General features: G+C 36.7%; 1 protein-coding gene across 9 annotated transcripts in view; it reads left to right on the plus strand.

The window, feature by feature from the left end:
• LOC150100552 (prenylated Rab acceptor protein 1) overlaps nt 1–23071 on the plus strand; it is a 135806-nt gene that overhangs the window by 110944 nt on the left and 1791 nt on the right. For 8 of the 9 annotated variants that reach the window (XM_090401293.1, XM_090401294.1, XM_090401297.1 and 5 more), the window contains one exon: nt 2855–2953. In XM_090401293.1, coding sequence (XP_090257419.1) covers nt 2855–2946 — 92 coding nt within the window. In that variant the 3' untranslated portion in view covers nt 2947–2953. Of the gene's footprint in view, nt 1–2854; nt 2954–18284; nt 18478–23071 lie in introns of those variants that run through there. The other variant, XM_090401295.1, reaches the window with a different exon arrangement.

A 23071-nucleotide genomic window follows, 5' to 3' on the forward strand; every position in this document is an offset into this window, starting at 1 on the left:
TGTATATTTGGGCCAATTGTTATCCTCTGAGGATTGTCAAAGAAAAGAGATTGAACGAAGAATTTACCTTGAATGGATTATGGGAAAATGAGACATGTTCAAAAGTGACATTCCTATGAGTCTAAAAAGGAAAGCTTTCAACCAGTGCCTACTTCCTATCCTACCATATGATGAAGAAACATGCACTTTAACAGAATCCCTAAATAAAAAGCTGAGAACAACACAACATCACATGGAGAGAAGTATGTTAAAAATAACATTAAGAGATAGGAAGACAAATACCTGGATAAGATCTCAAACAGATGTCACGGATATTGTAAAATACATTAAACAGGCTAAGTGGAGATGGGCTAGCCATATTGCCAACGAATGACAGGAGATGGACTAGAAAAACAACAGAGTGGAGACCAATGGATGGAGCAAGACAAAGAGGAAGACCGAACTGGAATGAACTGGAACAAGTTGCAGGAGTCAAATGGATGGGAAAGGGAGAAAACCGAGTGGTCTGGAAAAACCATGGGGGGAGACCGTAGTCCAGCAGTGGACAGAACCAAACGGTTGAAGAAGAGGAAGATACCTCTGAGCAGTAACTGAGCAGGTCACCGAACCCGACTGATTAATTTCCTCAAAGAAGAAAGGTGTAATGATAAATAAAGCTGTAAACCCACACCAGATAGTAACTTTGGATGAATGCGAAGGAATTTTTTGGATTGCATGCAAGTTTTGTGTAGCCCATACCAAGGAAATGTGGGTATTCACAGCTCGATTCAGGTGAAAGTGAGCCTCATCTCCCCCCCACAAAATCATCCAAGCCATGTCCAACTCACTCAAGCAACGGAGGTTAAAGCGAATGTCAGTCAACTTTCAAAGTCCTGCAGGTGCAATTCCTGTGTCAGGGCCATCTTGAATGGGTAGAAATACAGAATCTTCCATAGAATTTTTCTAGACAGTTGTGTAAGGGACATCCATACGTCTTGATAGCATGTGCACCACAGGAACCAATATTCTGCTATTTATGGCCTGCTCTACAAGCGCAGTAGCAACTTCATTCACTTGTTGGGAATTGATTGGTTTGCAACCTCTACCAGGTCTAACTTTTAACGATCCAGTTCTTCATAACAACTAGTCATTCACTGTAAATCACATGGAGATAGTGGACCTCATAGACATTTGTTCAGGTGACAAAATTTATGAAGTGCAGCAACAGCATTGTACTGTTTAAGCGCCAGTACATTGGGACAAGGTTAATGCAACAAACTGTGGATGATATTATCAGCCCGAATGCAAGTGGTGAATTTTGGAACTAATTATTTTTTTTCTTTCATGTATCACTTCTGCATTATGCATAATATATTCCCAAAGTTTTGCAACATTTGGATCACTGGATGGCACTCCACAAGTCATTAAACAACAATACTTTAATTTCTTTTGTATTTTTATTAATTTCTTTGCATAGTCCGGAAACCCTGCTCTAGAGACCAAACATGGCATTTTTTTTCAAACCATTTCAGACTTCCAGTAAGTGGGAATGGTAGTCTCCCATTTAAAGACATGATAGGATTTGAACTTGCTGCTTTTTTTTTTTTTTAAGTTGGAGAGTGGATACACCAATCACTCAGCCAACCAGGCTGGCAATAGCATTTTAGAGAATAGCATGCTTTCTGTTTCTGTTCTTTGAAATAAAAACAGAAATTCCATTTTCTAAATGTGATCACATTTGCAACTAATGGGCACTCTCATACTACAGTTTTTGTTTGCTTGATTGGCAAAGTGGCTAGTGCTCTTTGACAACAGGCTGTGGGTTTGAATCCCACCATGGGATTCTTACTATAACATTCGTGTGATTGCATCAGAGGATTTTTCTATAACCAAGGTGGTATTTTGCCTCTGAGTAGAGAGAAAATGATCATGCAGTCGTGACTGGGAGGTGACTAAGCATGTAGATTGGTAGGAGGTATATGTGGAGATAGAGGGTCAATGATTATGACAAATTTAGGAAGTGGATTAGAGTAGTTCTTATAGCATAAGAAGCATCAGGTATATTACTATGAGAAATGGTCTATGTTATTTTGCCTCTGAGTAGAGAGAAAATGATCATGCAGTCGTGACTGGGAGGTGACTAAGCATGTAGATTGCAAGAGAAGCAGTAACAGACTTCATACCTGGAGTTAGGAGGATAAATCCTATGCCAACTATCTAAAAGACTTAGATACCTTCTTCACTAACTCCCCTTGCAAACAACACTTACTTCCAGGTTTGAAAGTTTCTTTTTATCAATGTTTACAGATCAAAGGTTGTAGGAGAGCTGACCCTTTTGTGCAGTTTTCATCTATAGTTAACATGTTTAAATTTTATGGTAAGCTCTTATCTTAGGCAACAAAGATAAGGGCCTGATGTTGTCTGTGTCTGATATTCTGGTTATCCCATGAGTAAGTTGCAAGAATCTCTTTAGCATCACCTGTATCACTTCAGCTATGTCAGCCTGGTTAGCATACCTGCTCTCCAACCAACAGGTTGGTGGGTTCGAATCCTGCTACGGACAAATGTTTTGTGATTATCTTACTTTCTTGCCTTACTACTATAACCTTTGATATGGTGTAATATGACCTTTGCTGTCCTTGCTCCCATTTAAATCATTATCATCACTTCAACTATGAGGTGGAGTGACATTTGCTTCAGGAGAGGCTGTATTTTGTGTACATCATATGACAGTAATCTTAAGATGCCAATTAAGCATTGCTTAAATGTCTTTTGTAAGTTATTTAAATGAGTGATCTCATGATGAATCTGACTTGCATACTTTAAGTTTATTAAATTTTTGAACAGTTTCTTTATCATTCTAATTGTTTTCTAGGTGCATCTTTTTTCATTATCATGTTGCATGCTATCCTTTATTTTGCTGACAGTCAAGAAGAAACATTTGATCTACAAATGGAAGAGGTTTAAAATTTTGGTAAGATATTTAAAAAAAAAATATTTTGAATATATTAATTTTTTATTTTATTTTAATTTCTCTTAAGATGTCTGTTTGGCCTTTGAGAACCCAGTAGTTGAAAATGGCCAAGTAGGAAAATTTTAACCAGTGGCATTAATAAAAGGCAAATATATAAGCTCCTGGGCAGAATAAATTTCAAGTAGTGCAATATCAAGATACACTCATACCAAAAGTTGCATTTTCAAACTCTTGGCCACTTTAGAAACTGGAGTTTCAAAGGCAAAAATTGTTTTACCTTTTGGGTACTTTTAATAATTTTACAGTGCCAAAATTGTGTCTTTTGTCAAATGATGGGAGTGTTGATTTGAATATTTCAAAAGGCACCATTTTGTCACCGGAAAATTATTAAAACATTAGGATTTCTCTTTTGCTCAAGACATTACTTCACCCTGAACAGCTGTTAACCTTATACAAATCAGAAATCTGCCCAGGTATTGAATACTGTTCTCCATATGGGGTGGGACCCCTAAAAGCTCTCTCAAAATGCTTGACTCAATACAGAGGAGAGCAATTACTTATTAATGACCCATTCTCTTACGAACTCACTCCTCCCACTTTCGCACAGATGTTTGGTTTCCACAATATGTGTATTCTATAATCGCATCAATAATTCCCCACTTAGTACTAAGCCCATGGGAACACGTACAACTGGTGCCCAACATCCTTTCACAGTGCACCTCGAAACTCATTGAACAAGTTTCTTTTCCTCCCTCCATCCCTGCAACTACTGTAGAACAGTCTCTCTCCTGTTGTGTTTTCCAAGGAATATAATATACATTATTATTATGTATTCTGAATATTTTCATTGAGCTTGATGTGTCATGAGGTTATCTAATAATTTTCAATAATATGATGCATAGCTTGAATACATGGGAATTATTATTTTTTTTTTTTTAGGTTTAAAATCATTGACCATGTTTCACCAAGAGGCATTTTTCAGTTGCACAAAAAACAAACAAACATGAATTCCAATAATAGAACAAATGATATGTGCCAGGTAGTGATGCACTAAGCAGAATGCAAGCAAGAATGGAGGTGTTAGAATTCAAGTGGCAATGGCAGCAATTTTTTTTTAATATTTTATTTTATTTTTTTTATGTTGAGCCCATACACAAGAGGTTGGTTGAACAACCTATAGTACGTTAGTACTGTGCATGGATAGTGGGTTGAGAAAAGAGGAACTTGTTTGCATTTGATTTAAATGACTATATATTATATTCCTTGGGAAAGACTGTTCCACTGTACAGCAGTTGCAGGGATGGAGGAGGAGGAAAGGAAACTTGTTCTGTGGGTTTCAAGGTTTACTGTGAAAGGATGTTCAGCAGCTACATGTGTTCCAGTGAGCTTAGTACTAAGTGGGGTAATTGTTGATGCTCTTTCAGATGAACATTTCCCATGGAAATATTTGTAGAATACACATACTGTGACAACCAAACGTCTGTGTTAAAGTGGGAGGAGCGAGTTGGTAAGAGATGGATCATTAATAAGTCTAATTGCTCTCCTTTGTATTGAGTCAAGCATTTTAAGAGAGCTTTTAAAAGGGGTCCAATCCCATATGTGAGAGCAGTATTCAATAACTGGGCAGATTTGTAATTTGTATAAGGTTAACAGCTGTTTAGGAGTGAAGTAACGTCTTCAGCAAAAGAGGAATATCAGTTCTTTAGAAGCTGAGGGTGCAATGGTTGCGATCTGTTTATGCCAGGAGAGGCTTGATGTCAGGATAATTCCAAGAAGAGAAATCTCAAATTGTTAATTTGGGTATTGTTAAAAATGATATTGGGAGAAAATGGTTCTTTTTATGAGTGATAAGACAGAACTAGGTTTTATTAGCATTTGAAATTGATGAGGTCATCTGAACTCCATTAGAGGATGACTTGGAGATTAGAATTGAGGGAGGTGGTGGTTGATGTTCTGCAGGTTGAGGTGAGTTGTGATATCATTTTTGTTATCTACTTCTGCATCCTCTCAAAGATTGATTTATTTCCTTCAAACCTGGTAATCAAATCTGAGCAATTTTATCCAGATTTGGTTTCATCAGGGCTTTGTATACAGTGGAATTGCACTGTAGTAATTCCACTGTTTTATTATTATTAAGAGAGATCTCCAGGGAGTCCCATACTATTTGCACCAGCTGTCATACCTGTTCTTGAATTCATTCATGCCACTTCCACGCACACAACATTCAACAGCAATCCACTCCAATCATGCACTACTCTGTGAGAGATAAATCTAGTCCTAACTCCCTTCATTCTCAACTTTCATGGATGCCCTTGCATCCTTTCCCCACCCTCCATAAAATGAAAAATTCCATTTACTGAAATTCTGTATGATCCTTTCAGAAGTTTGTAAGTCTTAATCATATCACTCTTCTTTTTCCTGTTTGCTAGTGTTCTGCAGTCTACAGATTCTCAATCTCAATTCTGTGGTTCACGCTCATTCGAAGTCTGAAATTGGTAAATTTTTAATAAACGATGACCAAACTTGATTTAAAATCAAACCCTGGTTTTTGTTACATTGCGTAGGAATTTTAATCATATTTGCTGCCTCTTTGAATTTTCTTGTGAAACAAGAAATTTAGGGACACAAAACACATGGGTTGAAATGATTATTTTACTAATTATTAAGAAAATAACACTTGACGTTTCGACCCCTAGAATTTTAATCATATTTGCTGCCTCTTTGAATTTTCTTGTGAAACAAGAAATTTAGGGACACAAAACACACGGGTTGAAATGATTATTTTACTAATTATTAAGAAAATAACACTTGACGTTTCGACCCCTGTATTGAGGTCATATCAGAAGGATACATATGTATAGAGAACCACGCTACATGCTCTTGCACTCTATAAAGGTAAATTAAATCTGCACTGTTAATTAATCTGTTTCTTAGCCTGACCTCTAGCAATAATTAAATAAGATAAAATAAAAATAACTAAAAAAGTAAATAAAAAAATTTTAATAATTAATAAATAAAAAACTACAATAAATTCTGCTTCTTCAGGAATTGTACAGTTCAAGTTGCTATTGAATGTTAAGGGAGGGAAAAAAAAAGACACTTCACCAAGTCTTCTTGTAGTGGGATTTTTCTTTAGCTTGTTCTGGTTGCTATAAAGGTTGCTAATCGGTCCTCCACATTCTGGAATGGTTAGGCCATCACTTTTGTTCAGATTTGAATTATGTTTGAATATTTCACATGCTTCTTTAAATTTCCTCTCGAACCAGGTTTTGATGCGGTGTAGGGACTTGGTATTTTTCCGATCAGTTCTGTGATTTGTTTGCAGCGCGTGGTCTGAAAGGCCAGTTTTTCCAAAATGGAGATTTAATGTGTTGTTTGTGTTTGTCCTTCCTAATTGGGATGGTTCGCACTGTTTCCCCTATGTATGGTAGGTTACATGTGCATTGTATTTTGTACACCCCTGGGTGTGCTAGGTGTGGAAGAGGATCTTTTGGAAGAACTGAGTAGGTGTCTTAATTTTGTCAGGGGTTTAAAGGTAGTGTTGATGTTGTATTTGTGTAGTGTTTTGTCTATTTTTTCGGAAATGCCTCTAACATAAGGTATAGCAATAGCATTCTTGAAATCTTTTTTGTTTTTACTAGTATCTCTGTGGAGATACTATGGATACATATTTTATGTATCCATAGTATCTCCACTATGAATAATATGGATACATAAAATATGTATCCATATTTTATAAATGTATGGTTGATGATCTTGTATTCCTGGTTTAGAGCTTGTTCATTTGAACAAATAGTTTGAGCTCTGTGTTTAAGGGTGCTTATTTTATTATTATTATATGACACCTAGTTTTTGTGTTGGGTGGTGATACGAATTTTTGTGTATGTACTGGCCTGTGTGTGTGTGTGTGTGTGTGTGTGTGTGTGTGTGTGTGTGTGTGTGTGTGTGTGTGTGTGTGTGTGTGTGTGTGTGTGTGTGTGTGTGTAGGTTGGTTTGCGGTAGACTGAGAAGGAGACACAGCCTGAGGGAAGACGTGTGACGAGTGTGTCTAGGAATGGAAGAGAGTTGTTTTTTTCTATTTAGATTGTTATCAACAAATCAAACTACAATCTCACCCAAGGTGAACTCTCACTGCTGGAGAATTACGCTATTGTGCCGAGGTCAGTAAACAAACTTGATATCATTTATCATATCGAGAGAGGTTTAAGATCCCTCCCCATCAATCTAGCTGACAAAATACACATGGAAACATCTTGTATACTAAATTCAAACAAAAAACTAAGCAGCAGCCTAAACAAAATAGAAAAACAGGCCCTTAAATCCCTAAAAAATAACCAGGATATTATAATTGCAAAAGAAGATAAAATGAATGCCACTGTCATTTTAGGAAACTTACATAGAAAAAAATGAACCATTTAGTATCGGACCACAACACCTACCAAATGGTAAACTACAACTCCACGAAATGTATCAAAATGAAACAACTGAATTAATTAAATCTGTTAACACATGGCCAGAAGAAACAACAAAAAAACTAATACCTCATTATGCCCGCCCAGCCAGTATGGCCTGCCAAAAAATACACAAAGCAGACACACCACTACATTTGATTGTTGAAGGAATCATCAGCCTAAATTACCACCAAGCCAAAAAATTAGCGGCCATACTCAAGGAATTGGTAGGTCGGTCCCCCTTCCTACATAAAAAATACACAATATTTCATAAACAAAATTAAAAACATTACACTCAACGACCAAGATTTATTAATCAGCTTTGACATAACTTCCCTTTTCACCAATGTCCCAATCAGTGATACTATCTTGCTCCTACAGAATATATTTCCACGCGACATCACGGCCCTCTTTGCCCACGTACTCCACTCCGGATATTTCGTGTGGAAAAACAATTTTTATCTTCAAAAACAGGGTAGTACAGCCATTGGCTCATCACTTTCCCACCAAATAGCTAACTTTTATATGGAAGACTTTGAGCAAAGAGCTCTAGAGTCAGCGTGCCTAAAGCCCAAATTTGGCTCAGATATGTTGACGATATTTGTGCCATTTGGCCCCATTGCTGCAAAGCACTAAATACATTCCTTAGCCACCTGAATAAACAACACAAACATATCCAATTCACCATCAAAATAGAAAAAAAAGAACTCTCTTTCGTTCCTCGACACACTCGTCACGTGTCTTCCCTCAGGCTGTCTCTCCTTCTCACTCTGCTGCAAACCTATACACACAGGCCAGTACATACACAAAAATTCGTATCATCACCCAACAACACAAAAACTAGGTGTCATAAGTACCCTTAAACACAGAGCTCAAACTATTTGTCCAAATGAACAAGCTCTAGACCAGGAATACAAGATCAACTATACATTTATAAAAAATGGATACAGTAAAAAACTATTCACAAGATCCTCCACAGAGGTACTAATAAAAACAAAAAAGATTTCAAGAATGCTATTGCCATACCTTATGTTAGAGGCATTTCTGAAAAAATAGACAAAACACTACACACATACAACATCAAAACCACCTTTAAACCCCTGACAAAATTAAGACACCTACTCAGATCTTCCAAAGATCCTCTTCCGCACCTAGCCCACCCAGGGGTATACAAAATACAATGCACATGTAACATACCATACATAGTGGAAACAGTGCGAACCATCCCAATTAGGAAGGATGAACACAAATGACACATTAAATACCTCCATTTTGGAAAAACCTGCCTTTCTGACCACCACTGCAGACATACCACAGAATTGATTGGAAAAATACCAAGTCCCTACACAGCACCAAAACCTGGTACGAGAAGAAATTTAAAGAAGCATGTGAAATGCTCAAACATAATCCAAATCTGAACAAAAATGATGGCCTAACTATTCCAGAATGTGGAGGACCCATTTGCAACCTTTATAGAACTTGGCGAAGTTTTTTTTTTCCCTTAACATTCAATAGCAACTTGAACTGTACAAGTACTGAAGAAGATCATAGTATAACAATCTGAACTGTACAAATCCAGAAGAATCTTAGTACATGAGGACTTTAGCAGAGTTTATTGTAGTTTCTTATTTATTTTATTTATTAATTATTAAATTTTTTTATTTTTTTTAATTTTTATTTTATTTTATCTTATTTAATTATCAGTCAGGCTAAGAAACAGATTAATTAACAGCGTAGATTTAATTTACCTCTATAGAGTGCAAGAGCATGTAGCTTGGTTCCCTATACACGTATATCCTTCTGATGATGACCTCAATACAGGGGTTGAAACGTCAAGTGTTATTTTATTAATAATTAGTAAAATAATCATTTCAACTCGTGTGTTTTGTGTCCCTAAATTAGTAAATATGAATGCTGATCACCTTGTATCCTTAAAAGAAAGACATTCTTATCTATATAGGACATGTTTGTTCTATCCCAGAGTACATCATGACTGGTAGAGGCTATGTGAAATGCCAATCCTGATTTATGTTCTCTCTTATTTTGTACGTCCTTTTGATGTTCACTCATGCGGATTTCTCCCAATCTCCCCGTCTGTCCCACATAGCAGATGCCACAGGAACAGTGAATATTATAAACTCCTAGGACAGAGTAAGCTTGAACCACAGAATGTGACAACAAATAGCATTGTCTCCAACTAACACGCATTAACTGTTGCATAGATCTCTTATTCGGCTGTTTAACGAACTGTTGAGATGTTCACAATACCAACAAATGAACTAATTTTCGTAATTTCTAGTAGTTTGTGCTTTACACTTTTAGTTCTCTTTACCCCTGAAGATGTTAGTCTGACGACTAATGAAACTTGTCGGGTGTTGTGTTTAGTACTTGTTTAGTTTTAAAAACAGTTTTCTTTAATAAACATATGATCACAAAACCGGAATAATTAAATTGAACTTCTTAACTACAGAAACCTCCGCAGGAATAGAGAAACTCACGGTGAGTTTAATTGGTTTGAAGTTTCAAAATTAGAGAAATTACACATTGAAAAGCAGAACTTTATTAACCGTTTGATATTTTTAATCCATTGCAGAGGCAATGAAATTGTTCCCTAAAAATCAAACGGGCATTCAACTCCAATAAGGCTCACAGAATATACAAATGAACAGAATTAGCTATATTGAGAAAAAGAATTGAAGCTACTAGAGCAGAATTGTCCAAGATTAACCAGGATACATATAATATACATAACGAACTGGCCACATCACTGCCGTCAGAACTATGGAATAACATAGACACTATCACATACAATAAAGCTACAATAGTGTCCGAAAAGAAAAAACATAACCTAACCCAAAAATTTATTTCTCTTCTAAAAGAAAGAAGGAAACATCTGGGTCACTCAAAAGTAGTAATTAACCTCTTCTCGAGAGTTCTAACAAGGGATGAAACAAATCTTCTTATGAAAGGCTTTAATTTTGCTGTAACGGCACGACAAGTCCTGAAAATTAATATCATAGCCCAAATTGAAAAAGGAATAAGAAATCTACCAGGAGATGTAGCAGATCTGATCCACATTCAAAGTGCAGCGTTACTATTAAATTGCAAATTACCACCAAAAAATCTACAAAAAAACAGAATTCGCAGCCCTTAATAAACTCAAATCAAAACAAAAACATAGTCAACAAAAGCAGACAAAGGCAATGCAACAGTGATTTTACCTCAGAAGATTGTAACAACAAACTGAAAAGCCTCATTGAAGATTCCGATACCTACACAGCATTAGACAGAGACCCCACTTGGCGAACTCGCAACATAACCAATGAACTTATTAAGAATATACCAAATTGGTCTGATGAACTCAAAAGAAATCTACAATCCAAACACCCACTAGTGCCTAAAATATATGGAGTCCCTAAAATTCATAAAAAAGATATATACTACTAAGACCGATAGTGGATGGAAGGGACTCTCCTACCTCAAATCTGGCAAAACACCTTACAAACTTGATTTTACCATATATAGGAAAAACACCATCGTTCATTAAGAGCAGCACAGACTTCATAGAAAAAGTAAAAGATATACACATAGATCCTTCAGACATATTAGCGAGTTTAGATGTAGTCAGCCTTTTACAAAGATTCCAAGAAATAAATATCCTACTAAATCTCTTCCCACTGGACATTGTACAGCTCTACAAACATTGCATAAAAAACACGTTCTTCCTTTACCAAAACAAACTCTGGTAACAAAAAGGAGGACTAGCAAGGTTCACCCCTCTCACCAGCTCTGGAAACCTCTACGTTGAAAATTTTGAAAATAATGTTTTACAAAACTGGCACAAAAAACCAAAAATATGGCTCTGCTATGTGGACAATATCTTCATCATTTGGCCAGGAACAGCACTAGAACTGACTACATTTCAAGACTATCTTAATAACTTACTTCCTGACATAAAATTCACTCTGGAACTAGAAGAAAATAAAAAAACTTCCTTTCCTAGACATCCTTTTAGAAATAAATGAAAGAAAAAACAGATTATCATTCTCCATCTATACAAAACCAACACACACACACACACACACACACACACACACACACACACACACACACACACACACACACACACACACACACAGGAAGATTTCTGCATGCTACTTCACATCACCACCCCAAGCAAAAAACAGGCCTAATAAAAACCTTAAGGGATAAGCATACAACATCCCCAGTACAGAAGAAAAATGGAAAGAAGAAATACAATACTTAACACAGATCCTACAACTGAATAGTTTCAATACTAAGTTAATTAAGCAAATTCTCAATACAGCACCTACAAGAAACTTAAATAAACAAGATTTCAAGAACGCAGTCACCCTTCCTTATATCAAGAATGTAACAGATAAATTAGACCAAACTCTACAATTACAATATAAAAGTGACTTTCCTGTCACTTGAAAAAATATCAAGATCTCTTCATCCTCCACATCACCCAATGAAAAAACCAGGGGTTTATAATATTCACTGTTCCTGTAGCATCTGTTATGTGGACCAGACGGGGTTAGATCGGGAGAAATCCACATGAGCGAACATCAGAAGGACATACAAAATAAGAGAGAACATAAATTGGGATTAGCATTTCACACAACCTCTACTGGTCATGATGTACTCTGGGATAGAATAAACGTGTCCTATATAAATAAGAATTGTTTCACAAGAAAATTCAAAGATTCAGCAAATATGATTAAAATTCCTATGCAATGCAACAAAAAACAAAGTTTAATTTTAAATCAAGTTTGGTTATCGTTTATTAAAAATTTACCAATGTCAGACCTCGGACAGAGTGAGCATGAACCACAGAACGGGACAACAAATAGCATTGTCTCCAACTAACACACATTAACCGTTGTATAGATCTATTATTCAGGTTTTTAATGAACTGTTTAGATGTTCACAATACCAACAAATGAACTAATTTTCGTAATTTCTAGTAGCTTGTGCTTTAAACTTTCAGTTCTCTTTACCCCTGAAGATGTTAGTCTGACGGCTAACCAAACTTGTCAGGTGTTGTTTTTTTAGTACTTGTTTAGTTTTAAAAACAGTTTTCTTTAATAAACATGTGGTCACAAAACCGGAATAATATATTGAACTTCTTAACACCACAGAAACCTCCACAAGAAAATTCTCAGTCTGTCTTCATAATCAGTATTCCACATGATATCATTTTTTTACACTCTCCTTTGCGCACTCACTGCTGTATCAGAATCACCAAGAAAACCTGAATGCAATAGTCCAAGTGAGGTCCTATCAAGGCCTTGTCAAAAGGCAAAATGACTTCCTTGACTTATCTTTATATGTGAAGGTTCATTTCAGCATTGCCATTATTCTCTGAGTTGTATTTACAATTTTTGATATATGACTCTTGAACTTTGACTTCCTGTTTACTAAAATTCCAAGATCCCTAGCCTCATCAATTTCTTCAAGCATAATCCCATCAATATAATACGACATTGGATATTTAGTCATACCAAAATGCATTACCTTGCATTTATTAACATTGAAATCGCAGCCATTTTCAACATGCCCGCAATTCCAGCCCATTCAAATCATTCCGTAAGTACTGCATATCAGCAGCATTACTGATTACCCTATTTATCTTTGCATCATCAGCAAATAGCTGTATGTCACATGTCAAATCCTTCCCAATGTCATTAATGTGCAAATTGAATAAGAATGGACCAAGGACCAAGTGCCTCAAGGACTGATCCTTGAGGCACACCACTGGTTACCTTGAATCTTGCAGGGTAAAATTCAAGGTAACCAGTGATTTACTGGTTTACAACCTTTTGATATCTGTTAGTGAGGCATTCTCTTATCCAAGCCAATATTATATAATTGAATCCCATATTCTCCAGTTTATGCAAGTCTTCCATGCTGTATTATGTCAAAAGCTTTAGCAAAATTCAAAAGTATCATAGTGTATCCATTCCTCTTGTCTACTCAGTGGTAACATTATTATAGAATATGAACAAGTTGCTAAAACATGACCTTCATTTAGTATACCCATGCTGTTTGTTGCAAAATTGAGAATTCTCTGACAACTCATCTCTGAATGCAAGCCCTAACCAACTTTTTCAAAATCTTCACACCACTACTCCTGAAATACTGACTGGTCGATAGTTGAATACATTGACCCTTGCACCACCCTTTTTGCAATGGGATTATCATACATTCTTTCCACTCCTGTGGAATCTTCCCTGTTCTGAGTCTCAAATTATATAGCTTGGTCAAAGGAATAGCAGTTCAGCTGAACACTCTTTTAGCATCCAGGCTGATATTTCATCATTTCCTATTGCAGAATTCTTATTCAGTTTATGCAATGGCTCTAGTACTTCTTCCTTATCCACAAGATTCCTCATCTTTTCCGCAAGTTTCCAATGAGTTCATTGTTGCAATGTTTATAGCTTTTCGCAAAATGGCTGCGAACTCCTCTGATATTGTATCATTTAAGTATTTTTTAACTTCCCATGCACTGTCGATATCCTTCCCATCCAATAACTGATACCATGGCACAGAATCCAGCATATCCCTCAGGTGGTCATAATTTCCTGCTTTGTAGTTCGGCATGTAACCTTTTCTGAATAGGACATTCATAAACTTAGCCACTTCCCATGTGAGTAGCACATGATCACTGTCACCAACCAGGGGTAGAATCTTCTTCTTATTGTGCTATCTTCTATCGAAGGTCAGCAACCATCTTAGCGAACAAACTGCGGTCTTGTGTTAATCTGAGCAGTTGTGCACTGCTCTTTCCTGTCCACGTCTTGATGTTGTCAAACCATGATATTCTTTTTCTTCCTCTAGTTCCTTTGCCATCAATTCTTCCTGCCAAAATAGTTTGCAGAATACTTGTCTTTAACTGAAACCTCCTCTGACACTGTAATTAAATCTAACATTCTTTGACCACGAGTTCCTTCTGCGACATGCTGCTTGGGGAAGTTGTCTTGCAGCAGCTCAATAAATTCAGTTTCATTCTTCTCATGCGATTTCACAGCTATCCAATCAATGTTTGGATAATTAAAGTCCCCCATTATGATTTTTCTTTTCGCACCCATCATATTTATTTCATGATCCATTTCTTCATCACTTAAATTAAATTCATAATTAAAAAAATAGTGGGATTACAGACCAGGCCTGTAACAAATCCCACTATGTATTTAATCTTGTTAGACCACCTCAAACCAGATGGCCTCAAACTCGCTGCCACATGAAAACTGTTACTAGTATTGCAGTCATAGGTCTCAACTCTAATGGAATTCAAGTCATCTGGTATCATTAGCAACATGCACCCTCCTCTCCTATCCTGTTTATCTTTCTAAAAATATTGTACCCTTTGCACTCGATACCAGTTAGTACATTTGCTTCTGATAGCTAGGTCTCTCTAATGCCTAGAATATGTGAAGTCCTAGTATATTAACCAAGGCAACAAATCCTACTCCTTTGTTTCTGATACTTCTAGCATTCACATACAGGCATAATAAATTACCTGCATGCTCTTTTATATACACTTGTCTGTGGTCTGCATGACAGTTCAACAACTTGCAGATCTTTGTTCTTATCTAGTTCCTTATGTAGACATCATTACATATGCTTCACAGGTCCAAACTGGATGAACACAGAATCATTCTCTCTTCATAATTATTTCCATAATAATAACCATTCCTATCATTAACACAATTATCTAACATTGTTGCTTTTGCACACAGATTCTCATGATTCCTTCCATCAGAATTCAGTTTCGTTTCCCTGACTCTCTGTGTTACGTCTTAAAAGCAATTCATTTTTCAAGACTCTTAATTCCAAATGCGTTCAAGTGTAGGCTCTCCCTCTTATATAAATTACATATACATATGTGCTGGTCATCATCCTTCTCAGTATTTTTGCAGTCCTCTGGAATTCCTTCACCACCTTTGCAGTGTTCTCTAAACTTCAAATTTCTGTTGGTTATAACTGTAAGATCCCTTGTTTCCTCCACTCCCTCTAGTTCCACAAACAGTATGTGCTGTCTTCCATTGGTGGATTCCACTGATGTCACCACTGTTCTTAACAAAATGAATAAAACTACAGTAGTATGGATTTTGATCCTACTGACAGGACCAAGTATGTTAGTTACTTCCCTTGGATAAAGGATTCAATGTATCTATATGTAGTGAATGAGGATGAAATAAAGGATGTAGTTTGATTTAAAGAACTAGGGGGTTGGGAAATGGATACTTTCTTTTTTTTTTTCAGCTAACAGCTTTTCGTTGCCACATAGGGATTAGGTGAGGCAGCTATCACTGACTGGCTACCAGCAGAGTCTGCTGGCCCAAGGCTATCACTAATTAATGGATACGCAGTGAAGATGGCAGCTAACAAGTGCCACCATCTCATGGTCCCTAACACAATATTTTTGATGTCTGAAAATAGTGTGGGTTTGACGGCTGATTTTCTTGACTTTATAGGACAAAAAACCTGAGTTTCTGGAAGAAAAAACCCACTGCTTGCCCATGCCAGAGATCGACTAACCTGGGAACTAGTCAAGAAAAGGTTTAGAAAATGTTCCTCTAGTCGGCGACTAGATTTGAACCCAAGTTTTTCGTCATGCAGTCAAGTGCTGTAGAGTGCAAACACCTTCTACTGAGCTAAACGAGGAATTAGATATGATAATATAAATCTCCAAAAGCTACATATTATAATTAAAAGTTAAAGTTCTTTATAAATATTACAAATAAATCTTTTGAACATGAGGAATTTATAGAACACTTAAAGGTTGCTTCGGTTCTTCTGTTTTCTAAAAGGTTATCTTTTAGATAACAGAATTCTTTTATCCATCCATGCCTAATCAATACGGGTTTGGATCAGGACTTAATACGGAAAAGCACTGTTGAAGTTTCATAAAACAGTTTGTAATTGGATAAATAGAGCAATGTGTATGACAGCCAATTTTCTTGATATGTCTAAAGTGTTCAACTATGTGTATTGCGACATTCATTCTTGAAAATGTCTAGATATGGCATTGGAGGCATTACAGATGATTGGTCCAAATCTTATTTAAATAACAGAAAACAATATATCAGCTATAGGACCATCAGTAATGCAACAAAAATAATAAAATATGGAGTACGACAGGGTTTGTTGTTAGGATATATCCTAATTTTAATATGTTATTGATCTGTGTGAGTACAAACATTTTTGGCAAAATGTCTTTTGTTGATGACAGCATTATTATATAAAAAGCAATAATGACTAAAATTAATACTGATAAAACTAAATATATATATTTCACCTTAATGGATAAGTTAGATCATGATATAACTAGAAAATGGCTTAAATGGATTGTACTGGTATTCAAAATTGTAATTGTAGTTTAGTTAAAAAAAACAATCAGTAAAGTATTGGGACCCCCATATTGACTGTGAAATAGAACTCTTGTATCTCATTTTTAACAAACATAAGTTGAGATTCATAACTTACAGAATATATTATGTTAAAAACAAAATTTGTCAATTCAGTATTTTTACAATACTTATACTATTCATGAGCAAATTCTTCACTCTAATGTGGTATCACCTATTTGAATGGAGATTACTACAACGATCTGCTTCCTTTGATTCGAATACAAAATAGGATAATCAGAGCTATAGCCATATAGTTTCTTGATATATTCAATTAGTGACCCGTTGACCATTCTTTACATTTTGCTATTACCAAAACTCTATCTATTTAACTATATACTATATGTAAGAAATAAAATTGTAAATTTTTCTCTATATAATGTAGGCTACGGTCCTCACACCACCACCCTTTGCAAAAAATAGGTCTATTAAAAACCCGAGGGACAGAGCTTATAATATTTCCAGCACAGAAAAACAGAGAAATTAAGAATTGGAATATTTAACACAGATCCTCAAAAAAAAATGGTTATGAACCCAAGACTATCAAAAAAATCCTTCACATACCTCAAGCATCTCACAGAAACAAGATTTCAAAAACGCTATCACGCTTCCATATATCAAGAATGTTACAGATAAAATGGCTAAATTATGAAACAAACATAACATCAAAGTAGCCTTTCTTCCGCTGGAAAAAATTTCAAGATTTCTATATCCCCCAAAACCTCCACATCATCCTTTAAAAAAACCAGGTGTTTATAAAATTTATTATTCTTGCGGCATCTGCTACATAGGATAGACAGGAAGATCTGGAGAAACATGCATGAACGAACACCAAAAGGATGTGCAAAACAGAAGAGAATACAAATCAGGTCTAGCTTTCCATACCACTTCCACCGCAGAAAACAAACATGTCTTACATAGAAAAAAACTGTTACATAAGGAAATTTAAAGAAGCTGCAAACATGCTTAGAATTCCAACACAATGCCATAAAAACCAAGGCTTAATTTTACGCCAAGTTTGGTCAGCTTTGATAAAAAAAAAAATATACCTCAGTCAGACCTCGGACATTATGAACGTGAACAACAAAACGTGGCATCATCCAGCATTGTTTAAACTTAGCACTGCTTTGAATCTGTATTCTGATTTTTTAATTTTATGAACAGTCAGACGACTACAACTGTATAGTATGAACTATATTTGAATAATTTCTCTTTTTTTTTGTTATTGTTGTTTTAAACTTTAAGTTACCTTTTACCCCTGAAGATGTAAGTCAAACGACTTACGAAACTTGTCGGGTTTTATTTCTTTATTGTGCTTTTAGCTTAATAAAAACATGTGGTCCAATTAACCGTACTATGCCTTATGAACTTCTAAGCCACAGAAACCTCCACTTACAATATGTAGTATTACTTTTTACTATCTAATGTTATTATTATTATTATTAGACGCCTCCAAAGACTCATCGAGGGAGAGTGTGCCAACAGCATCGACGATTGGTCCCCTTCCAACTACTAACCGCGCTCAAACTTACTTAACTGAGCCATTAGTGCACAGGCTCTACCAATCGACCAACCTTTGTCTATCTAATGTTATCATTTGTATTGTTCTAAATACTCATTGCATCTATTATATTATAGTTTATTTTCATTTGTACTACACTCAATGTTAATAAAATTTCAGTTTCATTAAACTGACATGCCTTCCATTTATTGTCAGTCTCTTCAGCTTATTCAAATCCTAGTGGTATTATTACTAATAACTCTTGTCAGCTTTACATCATCTGCAAACAAGTGAATATCTTATGCTAATCTACTAAGTGTCATTGACAAAGATTAAACAGCAGAGGTCTCAGTACTGAGCCCTCCCTGACTGAACCTCAGTCATAACCTTCTGCTCCTTCGATGTTGCTCCTTTATACACAACTCTCTATCATACAGCCAATCTTCACTCCAATTAGCTAACCTGTTATCTAAGCTCACATGCTAGAACTTAAATATCAGCTTATGTGGCACTCTGTCAAATGATTTTCACAAAATTAAAAATAAAAAAAATTTCAAAGTCCATATATGTTGCCTAAAACCTTGCAAAAGAAGACATCTTTTCTTGAAGATAGTATTAGTGAGAACAGCGCTGAATACTTAATCTGAAGCATGGGTTTGGGCATAGTACTATTTAATCACCTACTTTAGTCCTGTTTAATAGAGCATTTTCACTGTGAAAGGCAGATCTTATCAAGCTATCATACCTCAATAAGATCTGCCTTTCACAGATCAGAGTATCTACATACCAGGTAATAATCCTGGTATGTAGACACTGATAACACAACATAATTGAGATGTCATTGTATTAATGACATTAGTTAACACCACTTCTCACCAGTTTTCTTCCATGTTGGAGCAATTGTCAAATCTCCATTATAGTTATTTTGTACTTTTGCTGCTTGCATTGTACTTGTCAGGTTCCAATTTTTGACCATATTAAATTAATGTGGATAAAATTTCACCATTCTTAATTATTGTAAACTTAATCAAATTTATTAATGTTGCTAAAGTTTCATGTAGGTTTCCAGCCTTAGGTTACTTGACAGCACAGCTATATGGAACTGATGATGAACCATGTGTCCATTAATAAGAATGGTTGATGTTTTTTTTCCCATTGTTATATGATATCCTGCTTTTCAGGTAGCATACAGTTGTCTACAGTTGTTTCGGTTTGTGACAGATCATCATCTTAATCATTTTATACTGGGGTACTAGGGTCGCTGAATCACGCAGCAGTGGATTTGAGCTGTTGTTAAAAAAAAGTGTTTTATAAAAGGTGTATAGTGTGAATTCTTTTGTGAATTGTGCTCCATTTTTTTCTCAGTAACACAAGTATTGTTTAGTGGTTCTGCTTTAGAGTTTCGTTGATACTCTAACATGATAAGCTGATATTTAAGTTGCAGCATATGGATTTAAATGTCGGGTTAGTCAAATGGATTCAGGATTGGCTGATGGTAGGTATCAGAGAGTTGTGTATGGTGGGGCAATATCAAGGAATCAGAAGGTTACAAGTGGGGTTCCACAAGGTTCAGTACTAGGACCTGTATTGTTCAACCTTTATATCAATGATACGGCAGAAGAAAAGATAAGTTATTCACTATTTGGTATAGGTGAATATAGTGTTTATATATATATATGTATATATACATTTAGCGTTTATATATATATAATAGTGTTTATATAGCATTTATATATAATTATCGATTATGTTAGTAGTTCCTTGGCAGTAAGGAATGATGGCGGATTCAGCTGCAATCGCAAATGGCATGTCACCAAGTCCTCCACCATTTAAGAACTCTATTATAAGTAATGTAATAAGGGACTTTGTGGCATGCAGTGCTTGCTGCGTGTATGCATCTCGGGAGTTGGATATGTGGCTGGTGAGAGAGGGGGTAGTGCGTATGTGCGCAAAATGCAGGCAGTGGGAAGGAATGGAAATAAATGAATTAGATATATCGATAACTGACCTAGTTGCTCCAGGAATGGGAAATGAATATTGGAAGACGAGTAGTGTGACATGAGAGAATAAAGAAAAAAATATGAATGAGAAAATAATAGTCGATGGTGTGGAAGGCTTGAGTGACTGTGAGAGTTTCGGAGATGGTTTTGTTTGGGAGAATGAATTTCAATTAAGTATTGACTGGCTGACTGACTTGCAGAGAGAGAGATAGATGAGCTGAAAGAGGAGGTGGAATATCTTGTGAATGAGATGAGAAGTATGAAAGATGAGAACGGAAGAGATAAATGTAAGACAAATCAGAGAAGGGAAGAGAGAGTTTGGGGAATAATAGAAGAGGAGAGAATGGAAACAGTAGGGGAGAGAGGTATGGGAATGTTAGAAGAGGAGAGAATGGAAACTGTAGAAGCGAGGGAGTGAGAGAGAGTTATGAGAATGATAGAGGAGGGGAGAATGGAAACAGTCAGTGAGAGGAAATGAGAAGAATGTGAGGGAGTGCTGGAACCAGGGACAGAGTGATGCAAGGACAGCAGGTAAGTAGGGGAACACATAGAGAAAGGGTTAGAGAAGAGAGAGAGAGAGAGAGAGAGTGAGTGAGGGATGCAGGTGAGCACTCAAGGAACAGAGTGGTTAGAGGTGTGATGTATGGAGACTCGATGATCTCTGGTGTGCAAGATAGGATGCCAGAGGTGTGTTTGCCTGGAGGGATGATAGAAAATGTGGCTATGGCAATTAAGAGGGGTGAAAGGATGGATGAAATGATTGTGATGGTGGGCACGAATGACTTGAGAGGCAGTGTAAATCAGGCGGCGAGAGATATGAGATTCTTGCTTGAAGTTGTGCAAAAGAAAACACAGAGGGGGAAGATTGTGTATGTGTTGCCCAGGTATGATAGTGACGAGCTGAGCAGAAGAGCAGTAATACTGAATTGCATAATAGCCAGAATGTGTGAGAAGAGAGAATTGGAATATGTGGATGCTTGGAGGGCTTTTGAGGACAGAAAGGAACTGTATGCCAGAGACTGCTTGCATTTGAATGAGGAAGGATGAAGCCATCTGGAAAGATTGCTGTTTTCTGAAAGAGCCAGTGTGTCAATGCAGGGAAACTAGAATTCCCAGGGCAGATGGTAGCAGGGGTGGCCTCTTGTGGGAATGGGTGCTTGGGGAAAGGGGAATGACATCAGGTAACATTGAGCCCGGGGGGGGGGGGGAATCGAGATGGGACAATGATAGGTATAGAAGCAGTGACTTTTTTATGCTCTATACTAATGCCAGGAGTATCTGAAATAAAGGAGATGAATTGGTGGCGCTGATAGCATCAACATGGCCAAAGATTATTGGGATATCTGAGACATGGTTGACGGAGGATGATATAATAACTGGAATTGAAGTGGCAGGATAGGAAAGGAAATCGTTCAGATGGAGTACTGCTTATGATAAGTGACTTATGTCCTCTAAGAGTGGAGGCTTTGGAAGGCAGTGACATAAATGATTTTGAAAGCATATGGTGTGAGGTAGAAGTGGCCAAGATAGGATATTTAGTGGAGTGTTGCTATAAACCAGTAAACTAGGAAGCACAGAGGGTGGGGACCAGGAGATGTTTAGGCAGTTGAGCTTGGCATATGCAAGAAGAATGATTGTTATGGGAGATTTTAACTACAGCAGTATAAGCTGGGAAGAGGAAAATGCAAGTAGTAAGGAGGGGATAGAATTTCTGGAATTCTTGGGGGTCAAATGTCTTCAGCGGCATGTAATAGAGGGAACAAGAGGTTCAAGAGTTTTGGATTTCATTATAGCATCAGAAAAGCTGATAATAAGTGAAATGAAGTTGTGGTTCATCTCTCCCATCAGTTGGAGAGAGTGACCATGCGGTTTTGACTTGGAAGATGAACAGACATGCAGGTGTATCAAAGAAAAGGGAATGTATGAGGAATTATAAGGCAGGTGATTATAATAGTCTTAGGTATCAACTAGGGGTAGTTCCTTATGGAGGGCAGAATTGGAAGGCCAGGATATCCTTATTGCTTGGGAAATTGTGAAAGAATATTTGTTAGCAGCAATAGTAAGCTATTCCACGAGTGAAGAAGCAGACACAATTTTTTGTAAAGTGGATGACAAACGATATCAAACAGGAACTGCATTTGAAAAAGAGGTTATGGAAAAGATATAAGGAGAGGGGTAGAGGACAGATACAAGAAGAATATAAGACCCAGGCCAGGAGAGTGATCAGAATGGTGAGGAAGGCAAAACTGGAATATGAGAAGACATTGGCACTAAGATCCGAAGAAAATCCTAGGGAATTTTTTAGCTATGTGGCCAGTAGTCAGAGAAACGATTGTGGAAGAATGACATTGCAGGATAAAAATGGGAATAGAGTGACGGATGCAGAGGACATCGTGGAGTTGTTCAATGAGCACTTTATTTGAGTATTTCATCCTGGAGGAGGTTTTAATACTAGAGAGATAATGCAGGTTCACAGTTTAGAGGTGCAAGAGGAGAGTGTGTTCCAAATACTGAGTACTCTGGATGCCAGTAAAGCTGTGGGACTGGATGGTATTTTACCATGGGTGTTGAGAGAATGTGCTAAAGAACTGACAGCTCCGTTGACCTGGCTTTTCAATAAATCTCACTGCGGGAAAGGTACCCAGGGAATGGAAGGAAGGTAAGATAGTTCCGCTACATAAGGGTGGTAGCAGATGGGAAGTGTTTAATTATAGGCCTGTTTATGTGTCATC

The sequence above is a fragment of the Typopeltis vanoorti genome, chromosome 12 (assembly GCF_054136105.1).
Source record: "Typopeltis vanoorti isolate ZY-2024b chromosome 12, IOZ_Tvanoo_1.0, whole genome shotgun sequence".
NCBI classification, from domain to species: Eukaryota; Metazoa; Arthropoda; class Arachnida; order Uropygi; family Thelyphonidae; genus Typopeltis; species Typopeltis vanoorti.